The sequence below is a fragment of the Pogoniulus pusillus genome, chromosome 10 (assembly GCF_015220805.1).
Source record: "Pogoniulus pusillus isolate bPogPus1 chromosome 10, bPogPus1.pri, whole genome shotgun sequence".
NCBI classification, from domain to species: Eukaryota; Metazoa; Chordata; class Aves; order Piciformes; family Lybiidae; genus Pogoniulus; species Pogoniulus pusillus.
Window position 1 is genome coordinate 4,587,052 of NC_087273.1, and position 20,462 is coordinate 4,607,513.

General features: G+C 58.9%; 1 protein-coding gene across 2 annotated transcripts; it reads left to right on the top strand.

Annotated features, from left to right (window-relative positions):
- Window positions 1-1,002: 1,002 nt before the first annotated feature.
- IBSP (integrin binding sialoprotein) lies at window positions 1,003-17,642 on the top strand. Of its 2 annotated transcripts, XM_064150382.1 has the most exons (8): window positions 1,003-1,193; window positions 10,354-10,456; window positions 12,893-12,957; window positions 13,040-13,090; window positions 13,212-13,283; window positions 13,493-13,549; window positions 16,570-16,671; window positions 16,863-17,642. In XM_064150382.1, the coding sequence occupies exons 3-8, from the start codon at window positions 12,904-12,906 to the stop codon at window positions 17,433-17,435; spliced, it is 909 nt and encodes a 302-aa protein (XP_064006452.1). In that variant the 5' UTR covers window positions 1,003-1,193; window positions 10,354-10,456; window positions 12,893-12,903; the 3' UTR covers window positions 17,436-17,642. The 2 variants fall into 2 exon arrangements, with proteins under 2 accessions (XP_064006452.1, XP_064006453.1); XM_064150383.1 differs by lacking the exons at window positions 1,003-1,193; window positions 10,354-10,456 and adding an exon at window positions 10,809-10,826.
- The last annotated feature ends 2,820 nt before the right edge of the window (window positions 17,643-20,462 follow it).

Below are 20,462 nucleotides of genomic sequence, written 5' to 3' on the forward strand. Positions count from 1 at the left end.
GCAGGGGAGGGAAACTCAGTCCACGGCTGGCAAACCTCCTGCCTGGCTGCAGGAATGGGCCAGACTTGGTGGCCCCGTGCAGAGCCATGGCCAGCACCTCACACCCTGTGTCTGAGAGGGTGGGAGCATCACTGGGGTGCCACTGGGCTCTCCCTGCAGGGTCACACAACTGCTCAGGCTGGAAAATACCTTGGAGTGGTGGAACACTGGAACAGGCTGCCCAGGGATGTAGCTGAAGCCCTGTCCCTGGAGACACTTGAGATCACTCTTGATGTGCTCCTGGGCAGCCTGATCCAGGTGGAGATAGCCTTGACTGCAGGGGGCTTGGACAAGATGGGGCTTGGACAAGATGGGTCCTTGGGCCCTTTGAGGGTTCCTCCCAACCCAGTGCAACCTGTGAAGCTATGAATCATCCACTCCAACCACTGACCAGGCACTAGCAAGGCTGGGGCTGAGCCATGGCACTCAGCACCACATCTCTGCCTCCTGGAAACACCTCCAGCCATGGGCATTCATCCACCTCCCTGGGCAGCCTGTGCCAGCCTTTGAGAACCCTTTCAGTCAAGAAGTTGCTTCTAATGTCCAACCTAAAGCTCCCCTGGGGCAGCAATCCCTGCCCTGCTCCTGCTGCCCACACCACTGCTGATGCAGGCCAGGCTGCTGCTGCCCTTCCTGCCCACCTGGGCACCCCCTGACTCACCTGCAGCTGCTGTCACCCAGCACCCCCAGGCCTTTCTCTGCTGGGCACTTCTCAGCCACTCTGCCCCAAGCCTGCAGCACCCCTGGGGCTGTTGTGAGCCAAGGGCAAGATTTTATTGTCCTTGACCCCTTATGCCAGCCTGGTCAAGTCCCTCTCTAGAACCTTCCACCCCTCAAGCAGATCAGCACTCCTTCCCAATTTGCTGCCATCAGCATTGCTCACCTGTGTGTGATTAAGGCCACCCTCCTTGCCCTCCACAGGTGGGGCAGTGCTTAACAGGGTGAGGGTTTTAATGACCAGAGAGGTCATAAGCAGGAGCTGCTGACTCTAAGAACGTTGCAGCACAGAGAGGCAGCAGCCTGTGTGAGGAGAACATCCAAGGGGAGAGCTCCCACTCTGCTGCCAGGAGGCAGGAAGACCAGCTGGGAAGCTTCTACCATTCCTGCACCTTCCTTTGGGCTGATTGTGTGATGGAGTTACAGAACTGCTGCAGGTGAGTGTTGGAAGGGACCTCTGGGGAACACCCAGTCCAAACCCTCTGCTCAGGCAGGGTCACCTAGATCAGCTTGCCCAGGATCAGTGCCCAGGTGGGTCTGGAAAGTCTCCACTGAAGGAAATTCCACAACCTCCCTGAGCAGCCTGCCCCAGAATCATAGAATCAAGCAGGTTGGGAGAGAGCTCCAAGCTCAGCCAGGCCAACCTAGCACCCAGCCCTGGCCAAGCAACCAGACCATGGCACTAAGTGCCCCAGCCAGGCTTGGCTTCAACACCTCCAGGCACAGCAACTCCACCACCTCCCTGGGCAGCCCATTCCAATGCCAATCACTCTCTGCCAACAACTTCCTCCTAACATCCAGCCCAGACCTCCCCTGGCACAACTTGAGACTCTGTCCTTCTTCTGTTGCTGCTTGCCTGGCAGCAGAGCCCAACCCCACCTGGCTACAGCCTCCCTTCAGGTAGCTGCAGACAGCAATGAGCTCTGCCCTGAGCCTCCTCTGCTGCAGGCTGCACACCCCCAGCTCCCTCAGCCTCTCCTCACAGGGCTGTGCTCCAGGCCCCTCACCAGCCTTGCTGCCCTTCTCCAAACACCTTCCAGCACCTCAGCAGCTCTCTCGAACTGAGCAGCCCAGAACTGGACACAGCACTCCAGGGGTGGCCTGAGCAGTGCTGAGCACAGGGGCACAAGAACCTCCCTTGTCCTGCTGCCCACACTGCTCCTGAGCCAGCCCAGGATGCCATTGGCTCTGCTGCCCACCTGGGCACTGCTGCCTCATCTTCAGCTCCTCTCTCCCAGCACCCCCAGCTCCCTCTCTGCCTGGCTGCTCTCAGCCACTCTGGCCCCAGCCTGCAGTGCTGCTTGGGGTTGTTGTGGCCAAAGTGTAGAACCCTGCACTTGGCCTTGTTCAGTCTCATCCCATTGGCCTCTGCCCACCCATGCAGCCTGGCCAGGTCCCTCTGCAGGGCTCTCCTACCTTCTAACAGCTCCACACCTGCTCCTAGCTTGGTGTCACCTGCAAACTTACTGATGCTGGAGTCAAGCCTCTAGCTCAGTGAGGGTGGTGAGACACTGGCAAAGGTTGCCCAGGGAGGTTGTGGACCACATTCTGTGACTCTCTGACCAACACTTGCTCCTATCTTCTCCTTAACTTCTCCAGAAGTTTCTCTCTGCATGCAAGTGAAGCCTCCTGGCTTCCAGTTTGTTCCCAGTGCCCCTCAGTGGGAAGCCCTGAGGGTCACCTTGCCCAGGATGAAAAATGCCCACATCAATGGGCACTTTGTTCTCTGCCACCACATGGCATTTTTCCTTGCCTTGGGGGTGGCCCTCCAGAGCTGAACCCAGTGATTTAGCCAAGGAGCCAGCAGTGGGGGTTTTAAAGCAGCTATTTGGCTGGGTCACATTTAGGCTTGTGAAAACAGAAGGCTGCAGCATCTTGAAAGGAAAGGTTCCTTGTTTATTTATTGTGGGGTTGGGTTGGTTGGGGTTGGGCTTTTTTTTTTTCCTGGTCCTTTCCAAGAAGAACAAAAATCTATTTTTAATAAGTAGGTGATGTGGCTAGAAGCAGGAGGAGGAGGCAGCAGCAGCAGCACTCAGCCTGCCTGCCTGCAGCAGCAGCACTCAGCCTGCCTGCAGCAGCAGCAGCAGCAGCACTCAGCCTGCCTGCAGCAGCAGCAGCAGCAGCACTCTGCCTGCCTGCCTGCAGCAGCAGCAGCAGCACTCTGCCTGCCTGCCTGCAGCAGCAGCAGCAGCACTCTGCCTGCCTGCCTGCAGCAGCAGCAGCAGCACTCTGCCTGCCTGCCTGCAGCAGCAGCAGCAGCACTCTGCCTGCCTGCCTGCAGCAGCAGCACTCTGCCTGCCTGCCTGCAGCAGCAGCACTCTGCCTGCCTGCCTGCAGCAGCAGCAGCAGCACTCTGCCTGCCTGCCTGCAGCAGCAGCAGCAGCACTCTGCCTGCCTGCCTGCAGCAGCAGCAGCAGCACTCTGCCTGCCTGCCTGCCTGCAGCAGCAGCAGCAGCACTCTGCCTGCCTGCCTGCAGCAGCAGCAGCAGCACTCTGCCTGCCTGCCTGCAGCAGCAGCAGCAGCACTCTGCCTGCCTGCCTGCAGCAGCAGCAGCAGCACTCTGCCTGCCTGCCTGCAGCAGCAGCACTCTGCCTGCCTGCCTGCAGCAGCAGCACTCTGCCTGCCTGCCTGCAGCAGCAGCAGCAGCACTCTGCCTGCCTGCCTGCAGCAGCAGCAGCAGCACTCTGCCTGCCTGCCTGCAGCAGCAGCAGCAGCACTCTGCCTGCCTGCCTGCCTGCAGCAGCAGCAGCAGCACTCTGCCTGCCTGCCTGCCTGCAGCAGCAGCAGCAGCACTCTGCCTGCCTGCCTGCAGCAGCAGCAGCAGCACTCTGCCTGCCTGCCTGCAGCAGCAGCAGCAGCACTCTGCCTGCCTGCCTGCAGCAGCAGCAGCAGCACTCTGCCTGCCTGCCTGCAGCAGCAGCAGCAGCACTCTGCCTGCCTGCCTGCAGCAGCAGCAGCAGCACTCTGCCTGCCTGCCTGCAGCAGCAGCAGCAGCACTCTGCCTGCCTGCCTGCAGCAGCAGCACTCTGCCTGCCTGCCTGCAGCAGCAGCAGCAGCACTCTGCCTGCCTGCCTGCAGCAGCAGCAGCACTCTGCCTGCCTGCCTGCAGCAGCTGGATGAGAACCCTGGGGGGGAGGTTGCTGAGCCTGGACAAGAGCAGCCCCAGAGGGTATCTGAGCAATGCTCACTCAGCAAGAGCTAAAGGGTAGAGGTGTGGGGGCAAGAGGATGGGTCCAGGCTCTTGTCAGTGGTGCCCAGGGCAGTGGGCACAAAGAGGGACTCAGAAGCTTTCACTTGAACTCAAGGAAAAAAGAAGTGTGAGGGTGCTGGAGCCCTGGAGCAGGCTGTGGAGGTTGTGGAGTCTCCTCCTCTGGAGACGTTTTGAATGCACCTGGACATGATCCTGGGCAAGCTGCCTCTGCACAGGGCATGGAGTCCATGGTCTCTGGGGGAGCAAGCAGAAAAATCAGGGTTTGCTGGGGGTGTTTTGCTGCAGAAGATGTGAAGTGGCTGGGATGAGGGGAGGGATGCTTCTGGGAGTCCTCCTTTCTGCAGCTGCTTGATTTGCATCCTGCCCTTGGCTCACAACAGCCCCAGGAGTGCTGCAGGCTTGGGGCAGAGTGGCTGAGAAGTGCCCAGCAGAGAAAGGCCTGGGGGTGCTGGGTGACAGCAGCTGGAGGTGAGCCAGGGGGTGCCCAGGTGGGCAAGAAGGGCAGCAGCAGCCTGGCCTGCATCAGCAGTGGTGTGGGCAGCAGGAGCAGGGCAGGGATTGTGCCCCTGAGCTCAGCTCTGGGGAGGCCACAGCTTGAGTGCTGGGCTCAGTTTTGGGTTCCTCACTGCAAGAAGGACACTGAGGGGCTGGAGCAGGTGCAGAGAAGGGCAAGGAAGGTGGGGAAGGGTCTGTAGAAGAGGGCTGGGGAGGAGCAGCTGAGGGAGCTGTGGGTGTTTGGTGTGGAGAAGAGGAGGCTGAGGGCAGAGCTGATTGCTCTCTGCAGCTCCCTGAGAGGAGGCTGGAGCCAGGAGGAGGTTGTTTTACATTTGGGGTTGTGCCAGGAGAGGGAAGAGGATGAGGGAGGGACTCTTGCTTCTCACACTGTGGCTGTGGCAGGGCACTCTCTGCCCTCACAGTGGGTGCAGAAAGCTGGGGGGGCACCCACACACGTTTTGCAGGTGCCACACAGCAGCAGCGTACCCCTTTAGCTGCCTGCAGCCACACCTTGGCTTCTCCCCACCCTACTCAAAGCCTCCTTCTGCTTTTGTTTTCTTTACTTATTTTTGGCCCTGAGGTTTCTTTCCAGAATAGCTGCAGGGTGTGGAAATAGAACAGTGCAGTCCCGACCACAGCCTCAGCCCCGTGGTGGCCCCGGGCAGGACAGGAGCAGGCTGCTCTGCTCCTCCACCACCCTGCACCCATCAGCATTCCATCTGGACAGAGGTGCCAGGGCAGCCTGTGCCAGGCAGAAGTGTCCTGAGCATGCCACAGGCTCAGGGACTGAGATCAAAACTGTCCCCAGGGAGCCAGGCTGGGTGCAAGCCCAATCAGATGCAGCACAAAGGGGCTGTAGTGCCAGGATGAGGGACAGTGTTTAAGGCCAGGCTGGATGAGGCTCTGGCCAGCCTGATCTAGGGTAGGACATCCCTGCTCATGGCAAGGAGGTTGGAACTGGTGGATACATGTGGTCCCTTCCAAGCCTGACTGATTCTATGACAGTGGCTTCCAGCTGAAAGAGGAGAGATTGAGGCTGGAGATGAGGAAGAAGTTCTTGAGAGTGAGGGTGAGGAGACACTGGTGCAGGTTGCCCAGGGAGGCTGTGGATGTGCCCTGCCTGGAGGTGTTGGAGGTCAGGTTGGATGAGGCCTTGAGCAAGCTGGGCTGGTGGGAGGTGTCCCTGCCCGTGGCAGGAGACTGGAACTGGATGAGCTTTGAGGTCACTTCCAACCCATTCTGTGATACGATAAAGTGGTGCCAGTGACTGCTGCAAACACCACCAGTGTTGGGCCAAAGGATGGACAGAAGAGCTTAGGCACAGCAGCAGCTGCCTGAGGACTTTGTTGTCTTCTCCTGTGGGAGGATAGTGATGAGCCCAGGCAAGGCTCGGGGAGGGGCTGCATTCCTAACCCTGCCTGGGCAGCCTGTGCCAATCCCTGACCACTCTCACACCAAAGAAATTGTTCCTCATCTCCAACCTGAACCTCCCCTGGCACAATTTCAGGTCGTTCCCCCTCTTTCTATCACCTGAGACTAAGGAGCAGAGCTCAACCCCCACCTGGCTCCAGCCTCCTCTCAGGGAGCTGCAGAGAGCAACAAGCTCTGCCCTCAGCCTTCTCTTCTCCACACCAAACACCTCCATCTCTCTCAACTGCTCCTCTCCAGACCCTTCCCCACCTTTATTGCCCTTCTCCTATCTCCACCCTCCTCTCAGGGAGCTGCAGAGAGCAATCAGCTCTGCCCTCAGCCTCCTCTTCTCCACACCAAACACCCCCAGCTCCCTCAGATGCCTCTCTTCTCCAGACCCTTCCCCATTTTCCTTGCCCTTCTCTGCACCTGCTCCAGCCCCTCAGTGTCCTCCTTGCAGTGAGGAACCCAAAACTGAGGCCAGCACTCAAGCTGTGGCCTCCCCAGTGCTGAGCCCAGGGGCACAATCCCTGCCCTGCTCCTGCTGCCCACACCACTGCTGATGCAGGCCAGGCTGCTGCTGCCCTTCCTGCCCACCTGGGCACCCCCTGGCTCACCTCCAGCTGCTGTCACCCAGCACCCCCAGGCCTTTCTCTGCTGGGCCCTTTCCAGCCACTCTGTCCCAAGCCTGCAGCATTCCTGGGGCTGTTGTGAGCCAAGTGCAGGACCCAGCCCTTGGCTCTGTTGAACCTCTTACAGCTGAGCTCAGCCCCTGGCTGCAGTCTGGCCAGGTCCCTCTGCAGAGCCTTCCTGCCCTCCAGCACATCAAAACTCCTGCCTAAGTAGGATGTCATGGGGGAACCTCCATTCCCTCCTCCAGCTCATTGATAAGGACATGAAAGAGATCTGGCCCCAGCCCCGAGTCCTGGGGAGCACCACCTGTGCCTGGCCACCAGCTGTGTTTGGTGCACTTCCCCAGCACTCCCTGTGCTCAGCCATCAGGCAGTGCTTCACCCAGAGAAGCCTCCAGCCAGGCCGTGAGCAGCAGAGCCAGGAGGATGCTGTGGGAGGCAGTGTCAAAGGCTCTACTAAAGTCCAGGCAGAACATATCCACAGCATCCTCCTGCCTGGCACCCATCCTATCACAGGATGGCAGGGGGTGGAAGGGACCCAAGGAGATCACCGAGTCCAACCCCCCTGCCAGAGCAGGACAACACAATCTAGCTCAGATCACACAGGAACACATCCAGAGCTGGCTGGAAAGGCTCCAGAGTAGAAGTCTCCACAACCTCTCTGGGCAGCCTGTGCCAGGGCTCTGGGACCCTTCCAGTAAAGCAGTTCCTCCTTGTGTTGAGGTGGAACCTCTGTGCTGCAGCTTCCATCCATTGCTGCTTGTGCTATCTCAGGGAGCAGTGAGCAGAGCCTGTGCCCCTCCTGACCCCCAGCCCTCAGATAGTTATTGACATTTATTAGATCCCCTCTCAGTCTTCTCTGCTCAGTCTGGAGAAGAGAAAGCTCCCAGGTGACCTTCTTGTGGCCTTCCAGGATCTGAAGGGGACTACAAAAAAGCTGGGGAGGGACTTTTTAGGCTCTCAGGGAGTGACAGGACTGGGGGGAATGGAGCAAAGCTGGAGGTGAGGAGGAAGTTGTTGAGCAGGAGAGTGGTGAGAGGCTGGAATGGGTTGCCCAGGGAGGTGGTTGAGGCCCCATGGCTGGAGGTGTTTGAGGCCAGGCTGGCTGAGGCTGTGTGCAGCCTGCTCTAGGGTAGGGTGTCCCTGGGCATGGCAGGGGGGTTGGAACTGGCTGCTCCTTGTGGTCCCTTCCAACCCTGCCTGATTCTATATTCTTCACCATGATAGTGGTGAGACACTGGCACAGGTTACCCAGGGAGGTGGTAGAGGCTCCATCCCTGAAAGTTTTTAAGGCCAGGCTTAAAGTGGCTCTGAGCAGCCTGCTCTAGGGTAGGATGTCCCTGCCCATGGCAGGGGGGGGTTGGAACTGGCTGCTCCTTGTGGTCCCTTCCAACTCTGCCTGATTGTTTCTATGATTCTCCACACTAAACAGCCCCAGGTCCCTCAGCAGAACAAATGAGTGATCTAGACACCACTATTATCTTCTTTTCACAGCCAATGATCCAATTTCCCTCATCCAAACATCCCAATCAGCCTCCAACCAGCACAGCCACAGCCTCACTGTCCCCTGATGAAGACATTGAGCATCCTGGATGCCTTGGGCTGCTCTTGCTCTCCTCGCATGGCGCTGTGAGGTTGCTGCTCCTGGCTCAAGAGCTAAAGATAGGTGCTGGCTGTGCCAGGCACTGTGACACACATCAATTATCCTGCTCCTTTTTAGGCCCCTTGGGTGACAGGGACGTTTTTGCAGGCAGCCTGCTTATTTTAAAGCAGCCTGGGGCAGCAGCCCTTTAATTCACATGAAAAATCGCCTCCCACCAGCACTCCCTGTTCCCAAGCGCTGAGGACACTGCAGCTGGGCACCAGCAAGCTGCTCTCCTGCTGTGAGGCAGTGCCAGGTGGGGCTGTCTCTGTCCTGTCACCCCAGCATCACCCTCTGCAGGGCAGCCCCTCCTGCAGCCCCAGCCCCGAGGAGATGGAGGGATGCTACGTCTCTTTACTGGCATTGGAAAACTTCACTGCTTCCTCCCTCTCCTCCCTCCCTCTCCTCCCTCCCTCCCTCTCCTCCCTCCCTCCCTCTCCACCTTCATCTCTTCCTCCCTCTCCTCCCTCCCTTTCCTCCCTCCCTCCCTCCTTCTCCTCCCTCCCTCCTTCTCCTCCCTCCCTCCTTCTCCTCCCTCCCTCCTTCTCCTCCCTCCCTCCTTCTCCTCCCTCCCTCCTTCTCCTCCCTCCCTCCTTCTCCTCCCTCCCTCCTTCTCCTCCCTCCCTCCTTCTCCTCCCTCCCTCCTTCTCCTCCCTCCCTCCTTCTCCTCCCTCCCTCCTTCTCCTCCCTCCCTCCTTCTCCTCCCTCCCTCTCCTCCCTCCCTCCTTCTCCTCCCTCCCTCCTTCTCCTCCCTCCCTCCTTCTCCTCCCTCCCTCTCTCTCCTCCCTCCCTCTCTCTCCTCCCTCCCTCTCTCTCCTCCCTCCCTCTCCTCCCTCTCCTCGTGTGGGTTTTCCTGGCCCAAAACTCCAGCTGAAAGCCTCAGCCAGCTCAGAACTCTCTCTAATTACAGCTCCTCATGGGGACTTTGAAGCCATGGCACATTGCAACCTTGTGGTTGGCACAGTGGGCACATGATACTATGATGATGATGATACTATGGCCTGGCTTACTGATGGACCCCAAGAGGTTTGCAAGGGATCTCTCCCTCCCCAGAAGGGGTGACCACGATGTTTTGTCAGCAGTCAGCAGCTCCCCACAGTGTAGCTGCTGAAGTGATGAGCAAGAAGATAAAATAACAACAAAAAAGTTTTGCCTTTCTGGCCCAGACCTTGGGGGTTTGGTTGCCTGGAAACCCTTTGCTTTACAGTAATGCTCAGTGTCAAACTGGACTTCCCTGGAGCCTGGGTGAGGAGTGGATTGAGAGCAGTGCTGAGGAGAAGGAGCTGGGGGAGGAGCAGCTCAACAGGAGGCAGCAAAGTGAGCTGGCAGCCCAGAAACCAGCCCTGTGCTGGGTTGAGCCCCAGCAGTGTGGGCAGCAGGGGCAGGGAGGGGATTCTGTCCCCCTGCTCTGCTGAGACCCCCAACCTGCAGTGCTGGGGCCAGCTCTGCAGCACCAACACAAAAATAACATAGAACTGTTGGAGCAGGTCCAGAGGAGGCCACAGAGGTGATCAGAGGGCTGGGGACAGGCTGGGAGAGTTGGGGCTGCTCAGTCTGGAGAAGTCTGCAGGGAGCCCTTAGAGCAGCCTGCCAGTGCCTGAAGGGGCTCCAGGAGAGCTGGGGAGGGACTTGTTGCCAGTGCATGGAGTGACAGGATGAGAGCTGATGGCTTCAAAGTGGAAGGAGATGAATTCAGATGAGACATAAGGAAGCAATTCTTGCTCATGAGGGTGGTGAGGCACTGGCACAGGTTGCCCAGAGAAGCTGTGGAGGCTTCAGACTTGGAAGTGTTAAAGGCCAGGTTGGATGGGCCCTTGAGCAAGATGAGTTCAAACATCTTGGGGTGTTTGAACTAAGAGTTCTTTAAGCTCCCTTCCAGGCCAGACAGTTCTGTGATTCTATGGGAGTCACAGAACCACCACCCTTAAGTTAAAGAAGCTCTTCCTTATGGATCTTCTGCTGCTCCAGCTTATGCCCAAGCCCCCTTGTCCTGCCACTGGGCACCACTGAACAAAGCCTGGGTCCCAGAACCAGATGTGCACTTTGCAGCACGCTGGGGTCAAACTGCCTCTCACATCCAGATGTCACCAGCCCTTTTCCAAGTCCTCCTTCCCTTCCTGCCCCTTCCCAAGACCCATTTCACCTCTACAAACAGCCTGGATTGGGATTTGCTTGAACTGAGCCTCTATTTTCTCCTGTCCAACAGCTGTACCCGAGCGGCCGCAGAGCCAAAAGCCCTCCGAGGTTGAGCTTTTTTGTCTCCCTGCAAGAAAACAGTGTCAGAATTTCCCAGAAAAAAAAATAAGGAGGTAAGAGCAGATTTCCCAATATTTATTTTCATTCCACCCTAGAGTGTCATTATCCTCTCCTCTGACCCTCCAGCCTCTCCTCGGAGGCTGGAACCCTCAATTAAGCGGCGCAAGCCTCTCCGGGGGTTTGGCAGCGGCCGTCGGGGCACTGTTTTGTGCACCAAATCTGCCCAAGTCTTCAAGTTCGGGGCTTTTCTGGCACCCACTGGTGGGCTGGCGTCATTTTGGGCAGGGCGGTGAGGACTGCCGGGTGGGAGGGGGTAAACAAACAGCCCTTAAATCCCGGCGGGGCAGCGGCGGCGGCAGCAGCAGCAGCAGCAGCAGCAAATCTCTGCCGGCGACTCGGGGCAGCTGTCGGAAGCGGCGCTGGGTGAGTGGATGCTGCTTCTGCCAGCCGGGTTGGACCTTGTAAGGGCTGGGGGGCTCAGCTTGCTGGGCTGGAGGCTGCTTTTCAGTTCTTCCCTGGCTGCATGAAGGGCTTGCTTTGGGGGGAGGGGATGAGCACACAGAGCCTGGCCGGGGAAAGCAGCTGTTTTCTAGCCCGGGCTCAATGCGGGCGGGGGAAGCCGAGGTCCCCGCACCTCAGCACGGCTGCTGGGGGATTAGCTGGAGGGAGGGGAGGAAAGAGGGAGGTCGTTGGGCCTGCCTGAGTCCACGGAGGGTGCCAGGAGCATCGCTGAGGTGCTGTGGGAAGGGTCAGGTGTGTTCTTTGCTGAGGCTGGGATGGAGAAGGGTGGGCTTGGTGCAGCTCCCACCTGCTCAGAGCCAAACTTTCCCTCTCCGTGGGACACTTTGAAGACTCATCTTGACAGGGTGCTGGGCCTGCTCATTTTAACCCTGCTGTCACCTAGAAAAGTGGGACCAGATGATGCTTGGGGTCCCTTCCAACCTGGCATACTGTGAAAGCTTCCCCCTGGACATCTCTACGGAGAGCTTTGTTGTGTTTGTGCCCTGCTGCTGCTGGTTTTGTCCGTGGCAGACTCTGGAAATCAACTGGAGTAATTTATTGCTTTCCTTATTTATTCCTCCTCTGGGAGGTGTAATTTTTGTCCTCAGTGGTGTAATTCCCAGGAGCTTTGCTCACTGGGCAGTGCCCAGCCAGGTTGCAGGCCAGTGGGAGGGGGGGCTGCAGTGGGCAGAGCTCCCGTGGGATGCTCCTGTGGCAGGAGAGGGTTGGGTTTGCCCTTCCTGTTTTCAGGTGGAAGCAGCAGCCAGCAGGCACAGAATCACAGAGCATTAGAGTTTGGAAGGGACCTCCAGAGATCATCCAGTCCAACCCCCTCCTGCCAAGGCAGGGTCACCCAGGGTAGTCCACACAGGAATGCAGCCAGGAGGGGCTGGAAAGGCTCCAGAGAAGGAGACTCCACAACCTCTCTGGGCAGCCTGCTCCAGCCCTCCAGCACCCTCACACCAGAGAACTTTCTCCTCACGTTGAGCTGAGTCCTTCTCTGTCCCAGTTTGTAGCCATTGCTCCTTGGCTTACTGCTGTGCACCACCAAAAAGAGATTTGCCTCCTCCACTGCACACCCACCCCTCAGACAGTGACAGACACTGAGCAGATCCCCTCTCAGCCTTCTCCTCTCCAGACTCAACAGCCCCAGGGCTCTCAGTCTCTCTCCACAGGGGAGATGCTCAAGTCCCCCACTCACCCTCGTGGCTCTCCCTTGGGTTCTCTCCAGCAGGTCTCTGTCTCTGCTGATCTGGGGAGCCCAGAACTGCACACAGTATTGCAGCTGTGCTCTCAGCAGGGCAGAGCAGAGAGGGAGAAGAACCTCCCTAGCCCTGCTGGCCACACTGTTCTTGCTGCTCCCCAGGATGCCCTTGGCTCCCTTGGCCACAAGGGCACATTGCTGACCCACACAGCACTTGCTGCCTACCAGCACTGTGAGGTCTTTCTCCGTGGAGCTGCTTTCCAGCAGAGCAGCCCCAACCTGTCTAGCTGGGGACAGCAATGCATGGAAACTCACTCTTCTGATGTTCTGTGGCAAAGTGTATTCCTGGAAACTGAGGCAGATCTGTCAGAAAGAAAAAGGGAAGGGACTTTTTGCAAGGATGAAGGGCAGTGAGGTCCTGTCCAATGAGGGTGAGGAGACACTGGCACAGGTTGCCCAGGGAGGTTGTGGCTGCTCCCTCCCTGAAGATGTTCAAGGTCAGGCTGGATGAGGCCTTGATCAAGCTGGGCTGGTGGGAGGTGTCTCTGCCCACAGCAGGGGCTTGGAGCTGGATGAGCTTTGAGGTCACTTCCAACCCATTCTGTGATTCTATGAATCTGTGACGTGAGCCCTTGGGGTGGTTGAGTGACTCTGTCAAGAGGTAGCTGAGGGTCAGCCTTTCTTCTGCCCGCTGGCCCATGTGGCCACCAGCCCCAGGCTGGTCTGGGCAGCGGCAGCAGTGCCAGCTGGCAAGTGAGCACTCGCTGTCCTTCACCGTTCCCAGGGGAAGCAGCCATGAGAACTGCCCTGCTCTTCGCCTGCCTGCTGGGGGTGGCCTGTGCCTACTCGGTGAGTGTCGGGCAGCGGGGGGGACCCCCCCAGCCTTGCCAGCTCTGCTGTCAAGCAGGTGCCAACCCAGCCTTTCCCCCAGGTCAAGAGCTGGCTGCGGCGAGCCAAGTCCGACCACCTGGAAGGAAACGCGGTAGGGTCTCCCCCTCACCCTGTGTGCCCAGCCCCAGCTGGAGCTGGCATCGAGGACGAGGGCATCTCTGTCGTTCCTGTGGCCAAGGCTGGTGGCATTTACCTGCTTCTTCCCCTGGCAGGTGCTCAAGAACAGGCACCAGTACTACCTGTACAGATACGCCTACGCGCACCCCTGGCTGCGGCGCTACCAGGTGGGCACTCGGGGGGGCTACCCTGGGTGGGTGCTTGGCATGCGTTCTCGAGGTGGGTGCTTCACCACCCAGCTGTGGGCAACACCGTCCCAGAGGAGGCCGGGGCACAGCTTGCACGCTGTGTGCCACTGGCCTGCAAGGCTGGGCTGAGACTGGCACCAAGAGGCACCTGCCAGCCCACCTGTGGCTTGGTTCTCCCTCTCCTTTAGGGCAGTGACTCATCGGAGGAAGAGGAGGGTGGCTCGGAGGAGGAGGAGGCAGGAGGGGTGAGTACGGAAAACGGCAGCCGCCTGCAAAACAAGTCCGGGAATTTGCTAGCTTTCTTTGGGTTTCAGTCCCTGCTCAGCAGCCTTTGTGGCCGCCGCCGCCGCCCACAGCCCTGCAGCTCTGCCTGCGGCTGGATTGGATGCTCGGGGCTCTGCTTTCTTGGGTCTGCTCCTTTGGTCCTTTCCTCTCCTTCCCTTCCCCCTCGGCTCCCTCTCTCCCCTCTCTCCCTCTCCTTCCCTTCCCCCTCGGCTCCCTCTCTCCCTCTCCTTCCCTTCCCCCTCGGCTCCCTCTCTCCCCTCTCTCCCTCTCCTTCCCTTCCCCCTCGGCTCCCTCTCTCCCCTCTCTCCCTCTCCTTCCCTTCCCCCTCGGCTCCCTCTCTCCCCTCTCTCCCTCTCCTTCCCTTCCCCCTCGGCTCCCTCTCTCCCCTCTCTCCCTCTCCTTCCCTTCCTCCTCGGCTCCCTCTCTCCCCTCTCTCCCTCTCCTTCCCTTCCCCCTCGGCTCCCTCTCTCCCCTCTCTCCCTCTCCTTCCCTTCCCCCTCGGCTCCCTCTCTCCCCTCTCTCCCTCTCCTTCCCTTCCCCCTCGGCTCCCTCTCTCCCCTCTCTCCCTCTCCTTCCCTTCCCCCTCGGCTCCCTCTCTCCCTCTCCTTCCCTTCCCCCTCGGCTCCCTCTCTCCCCTCTCCCTCTCTTTCCCTTCCCCCTCGGCTCCCTCTCTCCCTTTTCTCTTTCTACGAGGATGAGCAGAGGCTGCACCAAAGAAGCCTGAGGCAAACTCGGTGGGTTTCCAGTGCCAGCAGCTGACAAGGGAGCAGGCAGGGCCAAAGGGCAGTGGCAAGGCAGGCTCACCCACACAGCTGGATTTGGCACTGGTGGGGACTCCTCCTGCTTTCTTCTCAGCCTTTTGCAGGCTCAGCAGCCCCAGGGCTCTCAGCCTTTGCTCCTCACAGAGATGCTCCAGGCCTTTCAGCATCTCTCTGGCCTTGGCTGGACTCTCTCCTTGAACTGGGGAGCCCACAACTGGAGACAACACTTTATAGATAGGTAAAGGGTAAGTCTCAGGAGGCTGGAGCCAGGCTCTGCTGGGTGATGCCCGATGGGCACGGGACAGTGGTGGAAGTTGAGGCATAGGAAGTTCCATGGAAACCCAAGGAGGATTTTTTTTTCCCTGTGAGGGTGACAGAACATTGGCACAGGCTGCCTGGATGTGTTCCTGTGTGATCTGGTACAGGTGACCCTGCTCTGGCAGGGGGCTTGGACTGGATGAGCTTTGGAGGCCCCCTCCAGCCCCTGACGTTCTGTGACACTTCATGCCCCAGGATGCAATCCAGTGCTGTGCAGGAAAGCAGCTCTGCTCAGGGCTGCCCAGTGCTCTTCAAGAGCACCAGAGCAGTGGCTGCTGCTGGGCTGTGTGACTTCCCAGAGGGAGTCACTTGTAGGGGTGTAGAGAACATCCTTACAACAGCAGGGCTCCCACCTCACTGCAGCCTCCTCCAAGGGAGCTGCAGAGAGCAATGAGCTCACCCTCAGCCTCCTCTTCTCCACACCAAACTCCCCCCAGCTCCCTCAGCTGCTCCTCCCCAGCTCTCTTCTCCAGACCCTTCCCCACCTTTTTTGCCTTTCTCTGCACCTGCTCCAGCCCCTCAGTGTCCTTCTTGCAGTGAGGGCCCCAAAACTGAGCCCAGCACTCAAGCTGTGGCCTCCCCAGTGCTGAGCCCAGGGGCACAATCCCTGCCCTGCTCCTGCTGCCCACACCACTGCTGATGCAGGCCAAGCTGCTGGTGCCCTCCTTGGCCACCCAAGCTCCCCTGGCTTTGAGCCATCACACTCTCACCAGCTGTCTATAGCTGCTGTGTCCTCATGTAGGCTGCTTGTGGCTTGCTCCAGAAGAGGAGAAGGGACTTCAAAAGCAAATCTTTAGATGCTTTGTAAAGCAAAAGGTGGAGCCAGCCTGGGAACACCCAGCTGCAGCCACCACCACTTAATTGCACAGCTCAGGCTGCCTTGCTGCAGCTTCTCGGTTTCAGCTTGGGGCCAGGCTCGTGGGAAAGCAGGGAGCTTGGAGCAGAGCCCACACGTGGTGGAGGGAGGCTGCCTGTGCCCTCCCTGCTGCTGCCAGGCTGCACTCTGCTCTCACAGAATCACAGCACCTTAGGGGTTGGAAGGGACCTCCAGAGATCATCCAGTCCAATCCCCCTGGCCAGAGCGGGAGCACCCAGGGCAGGGCACACAGGAACACATCCAGGTGGGGCTGGAAAGTCTCCAGAGGAGACTCCAAAGCCTCTCTGGGCAGCCTGCTCCAGGCCTCCAGCACCCTGACAGTGATGAAGTTTTCCCTTCTGCTCCCATAGCACCTCCTCTGCTCCAGCTGGCACTCACTGCCCCTTGTTCTGTCCTTGGCCATCCCTGAGCAGAGCCTTGCTCCATCCCTGCACGTCTTTATCAGCAGCAATGAGGGCAGCTCTCAGGCTCCTCTGCTCCAAGTACCAGCTCCCTCAGCCTGGCCTGGCAGGAGATGTTCCACTGCCTGCAGCATCTTTGTGGCTCTGTGTTGGGCTCTCTCAATCAGTTCATAGAATCAGTCAGGGTTGGAAGGGACCACAAGGAGCAGCCAGTTCCAACTCCCCTGCCATGCCCAGGGACACCCTACCCTAGAGCAGGCTGCACACAGCCTCAGCCAGCCTGGCCTTAAACACCTCCAGCCATGGGGCCTCAACCACCTCCCTGGGCAACCCATTCCAGCCTCTCACCACTCTCCTGCTCAACAACTTCCATTTCACCTCCAGCCTCATTCTCCTCACCTCCAGCTTTGCTCCATTCCCCCTAGTCCTGGCACTACCTTTTGGAACTGAGGGGCCCAGAACTGGACACAATACTCCAGCTGTGGCCTCAGCAGAGCAGAAGGGCAGGAGAACCTCTCTCTACCTGCTCACCACAGCCCCAGGAGCCCCTTGGCCTTCTTGGCCACAAGGGCACATTGCTCTCTCTGCTGACCACCTGCCCTGTGCCCTCCCTGTCCCTGCAGGAGCCATTCTATGCTGGCACCAAGACAGCTGATGCCCTGGCAGGAGCAGCCCCCAAGGACAGCCAGGCAGGGCTGGGTGGTGACGTCGTGTCCCCGCAGCAGGTATGGTTTTGGGGGTGCTGGTGTGGGGCACCCATGGTTGGGGTTTGCTTGCACCCTTGGGATGCCCTGAACCCCATTTCTGCTTGGGGCTCTGTTGTGCAAGATGCCCATCTCTGGGCTAATGCCTGGCAGGAGGCTCTGCAATGGCATGGGCTGTGCCAACTAATGCTGTCTTGGCTTGCCCCTGCCAGGGTAAAGGCTGCCAAGAGCCCCTGAAAGGAGGCAGGAAAATTGCTGCTGGCAAGGGGGATGACTCTGAAGATGAAGATAGTGACGAGGAGGAGGAGGAGGAAGAAGAAGAAGAAGAGGAAGAAGAGGTAGCTGAGAATGAGAATGGCATCAATGGCACAAGCACCAACACCACTGAGGGGGCAGATGGATTTCACGGCAATGGCACCGTGGTGGCCGAGGAGGGCACTGGTGCAGCTGAGGAGGAGGAGGAAGACGATGATGAGGAGGAGGAAGAAGAAGAGGAGGAGGAGGAAACTGAAGCCACCACCGTGGCCAGCACCACCGCTGAAGAGGAGCTGTCCCAGGCTACCACCGCCCCGGACGGGGGACCCACCGAAGCCACCACCGCCGGGGAGCTGTGGGAGTACGACGTGACAGCCGGGGGCCGGGGGGACGAAGGCACCACGGAGAGCAGCTACCGGGAGGAGGAGTACGGCCGCGGGGACAGCTACCGAGCCTACGAGGACGAGTACGGCTACTACAAGGGGCACGGCTACGACGTGTACGGCCAGGACTACTACTACAGCCAGTGAGGGGCTGCGGGTGCCCTCCCAGCGCTGCCCACCCTTTGCCCGCCCCTCCCACTCAGGACCGTGCCTTTGAAGGCTCCCCAGCCGCCGTGGGCATCCCCCCCCTCTCCATTCCCGTGCCAGGCGGGGTGCCAACCTGCGGAGCACACCAGCCCAAGCTTCTTGGTTTGTGCCTTGCCAAGTGAAATGCAATAAAAGCAACCCAAGTGAGCTCCGTGGTGGGAAGGGTTGGCTGCCAGCCTGGCTGCGGGCAGCAGGGTGGCACAGCCCTTGGGAGGGGGAGGCCAGGGGGGCTGCAGGTTTCACCTCAACACGAGGAGGAACTTCTTTGGTGTGAGGGTGACAGAATTGCACAGAGAGGTTGTGGAGTCTCCTTCTCTGGAAGCTTCCCAAACCCACCTGGATGCATCCCTGTGTGCTGGTGATGCCTTTGGCAGGGGAGGGTTTGGACTGGTGGATGCTTCCTGGAGTGCCTTCCAACCTCTAACATGACTCTCTGCTGCTGCTGCTCAGGGCTGGATGCATCCCTGTGTGCTGGTGATACTTTTGGCAGGGGAGAGTTGGACTGGTGGATGCTCCCTGGAGTGCCTTCCAACCTCTAACATGACTCTCTGCTGCTGCTGCTGCTCAGGGCTGGATGCATCCCTGTGTGCTGGTGATGCCTTTGGCAGGGGAGGGTTGGACTGGATGATCTCTGGAGGTGCCTTCCAACCTCTAACATTCTGTGACTCTATGCTGCTGCTGCTGCTGCTGAGGATTGGATGCTTTCCTGTGTGCTGGTGATGCTTTTGGCAGGGGGGAGGGTTGGACTGGATGATCTCTGGAGGTTCCTTTCAACCTCTAACATTCTGTGACTCTCTGTTGTTGCTGCTGCTGCTCAGGGTTGGATGCATCCCTGTGTGCTGGTGATGCCTTTGGCAGGGGAGGGTTGGACTGGATGATCTCTGGAGTGCCTTCCAACCTCTAACATTCTGTGACTCTCTGCTGCTGTTGCTCAGGGTTAGATGCCTTGAATCCAGCCCAGGTGGAGGGAAGAGCAGAAAGACCAAACTGGGAAAGGCTCTGCAGAGTCCCCTCTGGAAATGGGATGAGCACATCGAGGGGCACTGCTGTGGGGTTACTACCATGGCTTATGTAGAGTTGCTGTGGATCTCTCCAGGGTCTGCATCTCTTCCAGAGTCTGCAGAACAGGGCTGGGAAAGCTGGAGAGGGCTTAGTGTGGAGAAGAGGAGGCTGAGGGCAGACCTCATTGCTCTCTACAACTTCCTGAGAGGAGGCTGCAGTCAGCTGGGATTTGGGTTCTGCTCCCTGGTATCAGGTGATAGAAGGAGAGGAAGTGGTCTGAAATTGTGCCAGGGGAGGGTTAGGTTGGAGGTGAGGAATAATTTCTTTGGTGCAAGAGTGGTTAGAGATTGGCACAGGCTGCCCAGGGAGGTGGTTGAATGCCCACCCCTGGAGGAGTTTCCAAGGGGCAGACCTGTGGTGCTGAGGGCCATGGCTTAGCCCCAGCCTTGGCAGGGTTAGAGAGTGATTGGAGTGGATGAGCTTCCAGGGCTTTGCCAACCAGCCAGGTTCTAAGGTTCTGCTCTATGAGTCTGCACTCAGTGGGCAATGGTAAGTGCACCACATCCTCCTGCTTCCCCATGGCCTGACCCCACACCAGGCAGAACTAATGAAGGTGGAGACATTAAATCTCTGCCCATGCACCACTAGCTGCAGAGGTACCCCCCCTGCCAGGGGAGCTTCACCTTTCCATCCTTGCTCAAGGGATGGGACACCTCAGTAGTCCACATCTCCTCCTCACCACGCAGCCTCATGCCCAAGGCAGGGCTGGCACAGTGACTGCAGGGTGCCCAAGCTCCTCCTGCATCAGGGATGGCAGTGCCTGGGTCACAGTCTCTCAGAATCCTGCCCAGAGTCACCTTCCCATGGAAGCCAACTGGAGATCAGCACTAGAGATGAAGGAGGATCAAACCCTGCTGGGTCCCAGGCAGAGGGTCCCACCTGGGGAAAGGGCTGGCCCTGGCTTAGGGCAGGTACCACACTGCCTTGGTGCTCCTGGCAAGCCAGGCTGTGCTGAGCTGCAGAGCAGATTCCTGTTCTCACAGCAGCATGCTGCTGGCTGCTGAACAAAACTGCTCCAGGTGCCAAAGCTGGGCTGTAGCTGCTGGGGTGCTGCCTGCAGGGTGGGCACCCCAGGGGCCAAATCTCTGCATTGGTACTGGGCAGCCCTGCCCAGGGTCATTGCCGGTGGGAGAACACCAGAGCACCACGCTCCACATCCACAGGGGGTGCTCAAAGACGTCAGGGAACCAGCACAGACAAAGGGCTCTGGTGCTGCCAGGGGCCAGGTCCCACTCCCACAGGGTGCCAGCCCCGTGCCATGTGCGTCAGCCCTTCCAGACACCCAGACAAAGCTCTGGCTCCCTGAGCCACGGTGCACTGGTACCTGCAGGGCAGCACCTGGCCATGACCCCTGGCTGGGGGCAAAGGTTTCCTCCTGGCTCCAAGATTTGCCCTCACCCAGGGATGGATCCTGGCGGCTTAACCCTTCCTGGCATCGCAGCTGCGGCCAGCCTGGCTCCCAGGGTTTAGGTGGGGTGTGGTGATGGGTGGGAGCTGTGGTCACCAGCACCATGGGGAGTGGCTGAGCCAGGCTGGCAGCAGGGAGAGGAACCCCTCACCTTGGCCCGACCAGCCATGGCACCAGAGCTAGAGGGGGGCAGCAGGAGGGTACCTGTCACATACAGCCCCCCAGGACTTTCCCCAGCAGAGGTGGCCTCAGAGGGGAGTTTATTTCCAGCAGTGCAGGAAATAAACTCATCTGGTGGACTTTTCCCTTCCCTAATATTTTTTTTCCCTTCCCTAATATTTTTTTCCCTTCCCTAATATTTTTTTCCCTTCCCTAATATTTTTTTCCCTTCCCTAATATTTTTTTCCCTTCCCTGGTGTTCTTCTTTTCCCTGCCCTGGTGTTCTTCTTTTCCCTGCCCTGGTGTTCTTCTTTTCCCTGCCCTGGTGTTCTTCCTTT

Bases quoted from the DNA above. Each gene is read 5' to 3' on its own strand.
- IBSP (XM_064150382.1), top strand. From the start codon at position 12,904: ATGAGAACTGCCCTGCTCTTCGCCTGCCTGCTGGGGGTGGCCTGTGCC. The intron at 12,958-13,039 runs GTGAGTGTCGGG...CCTTTCCCCCAG, and splicing joins GGGTGGCCTGTGCCTACTCG to GTCAAGAGCTGGCTGCGGCG. The intron at 13,550-16,569 runs GTGAGTACGGAA...CTGTCCCTGCAG, and splicing joins AGGAGGAGGAGGCAGGAGGG to GAGCCATTCTATGCTGGCAC.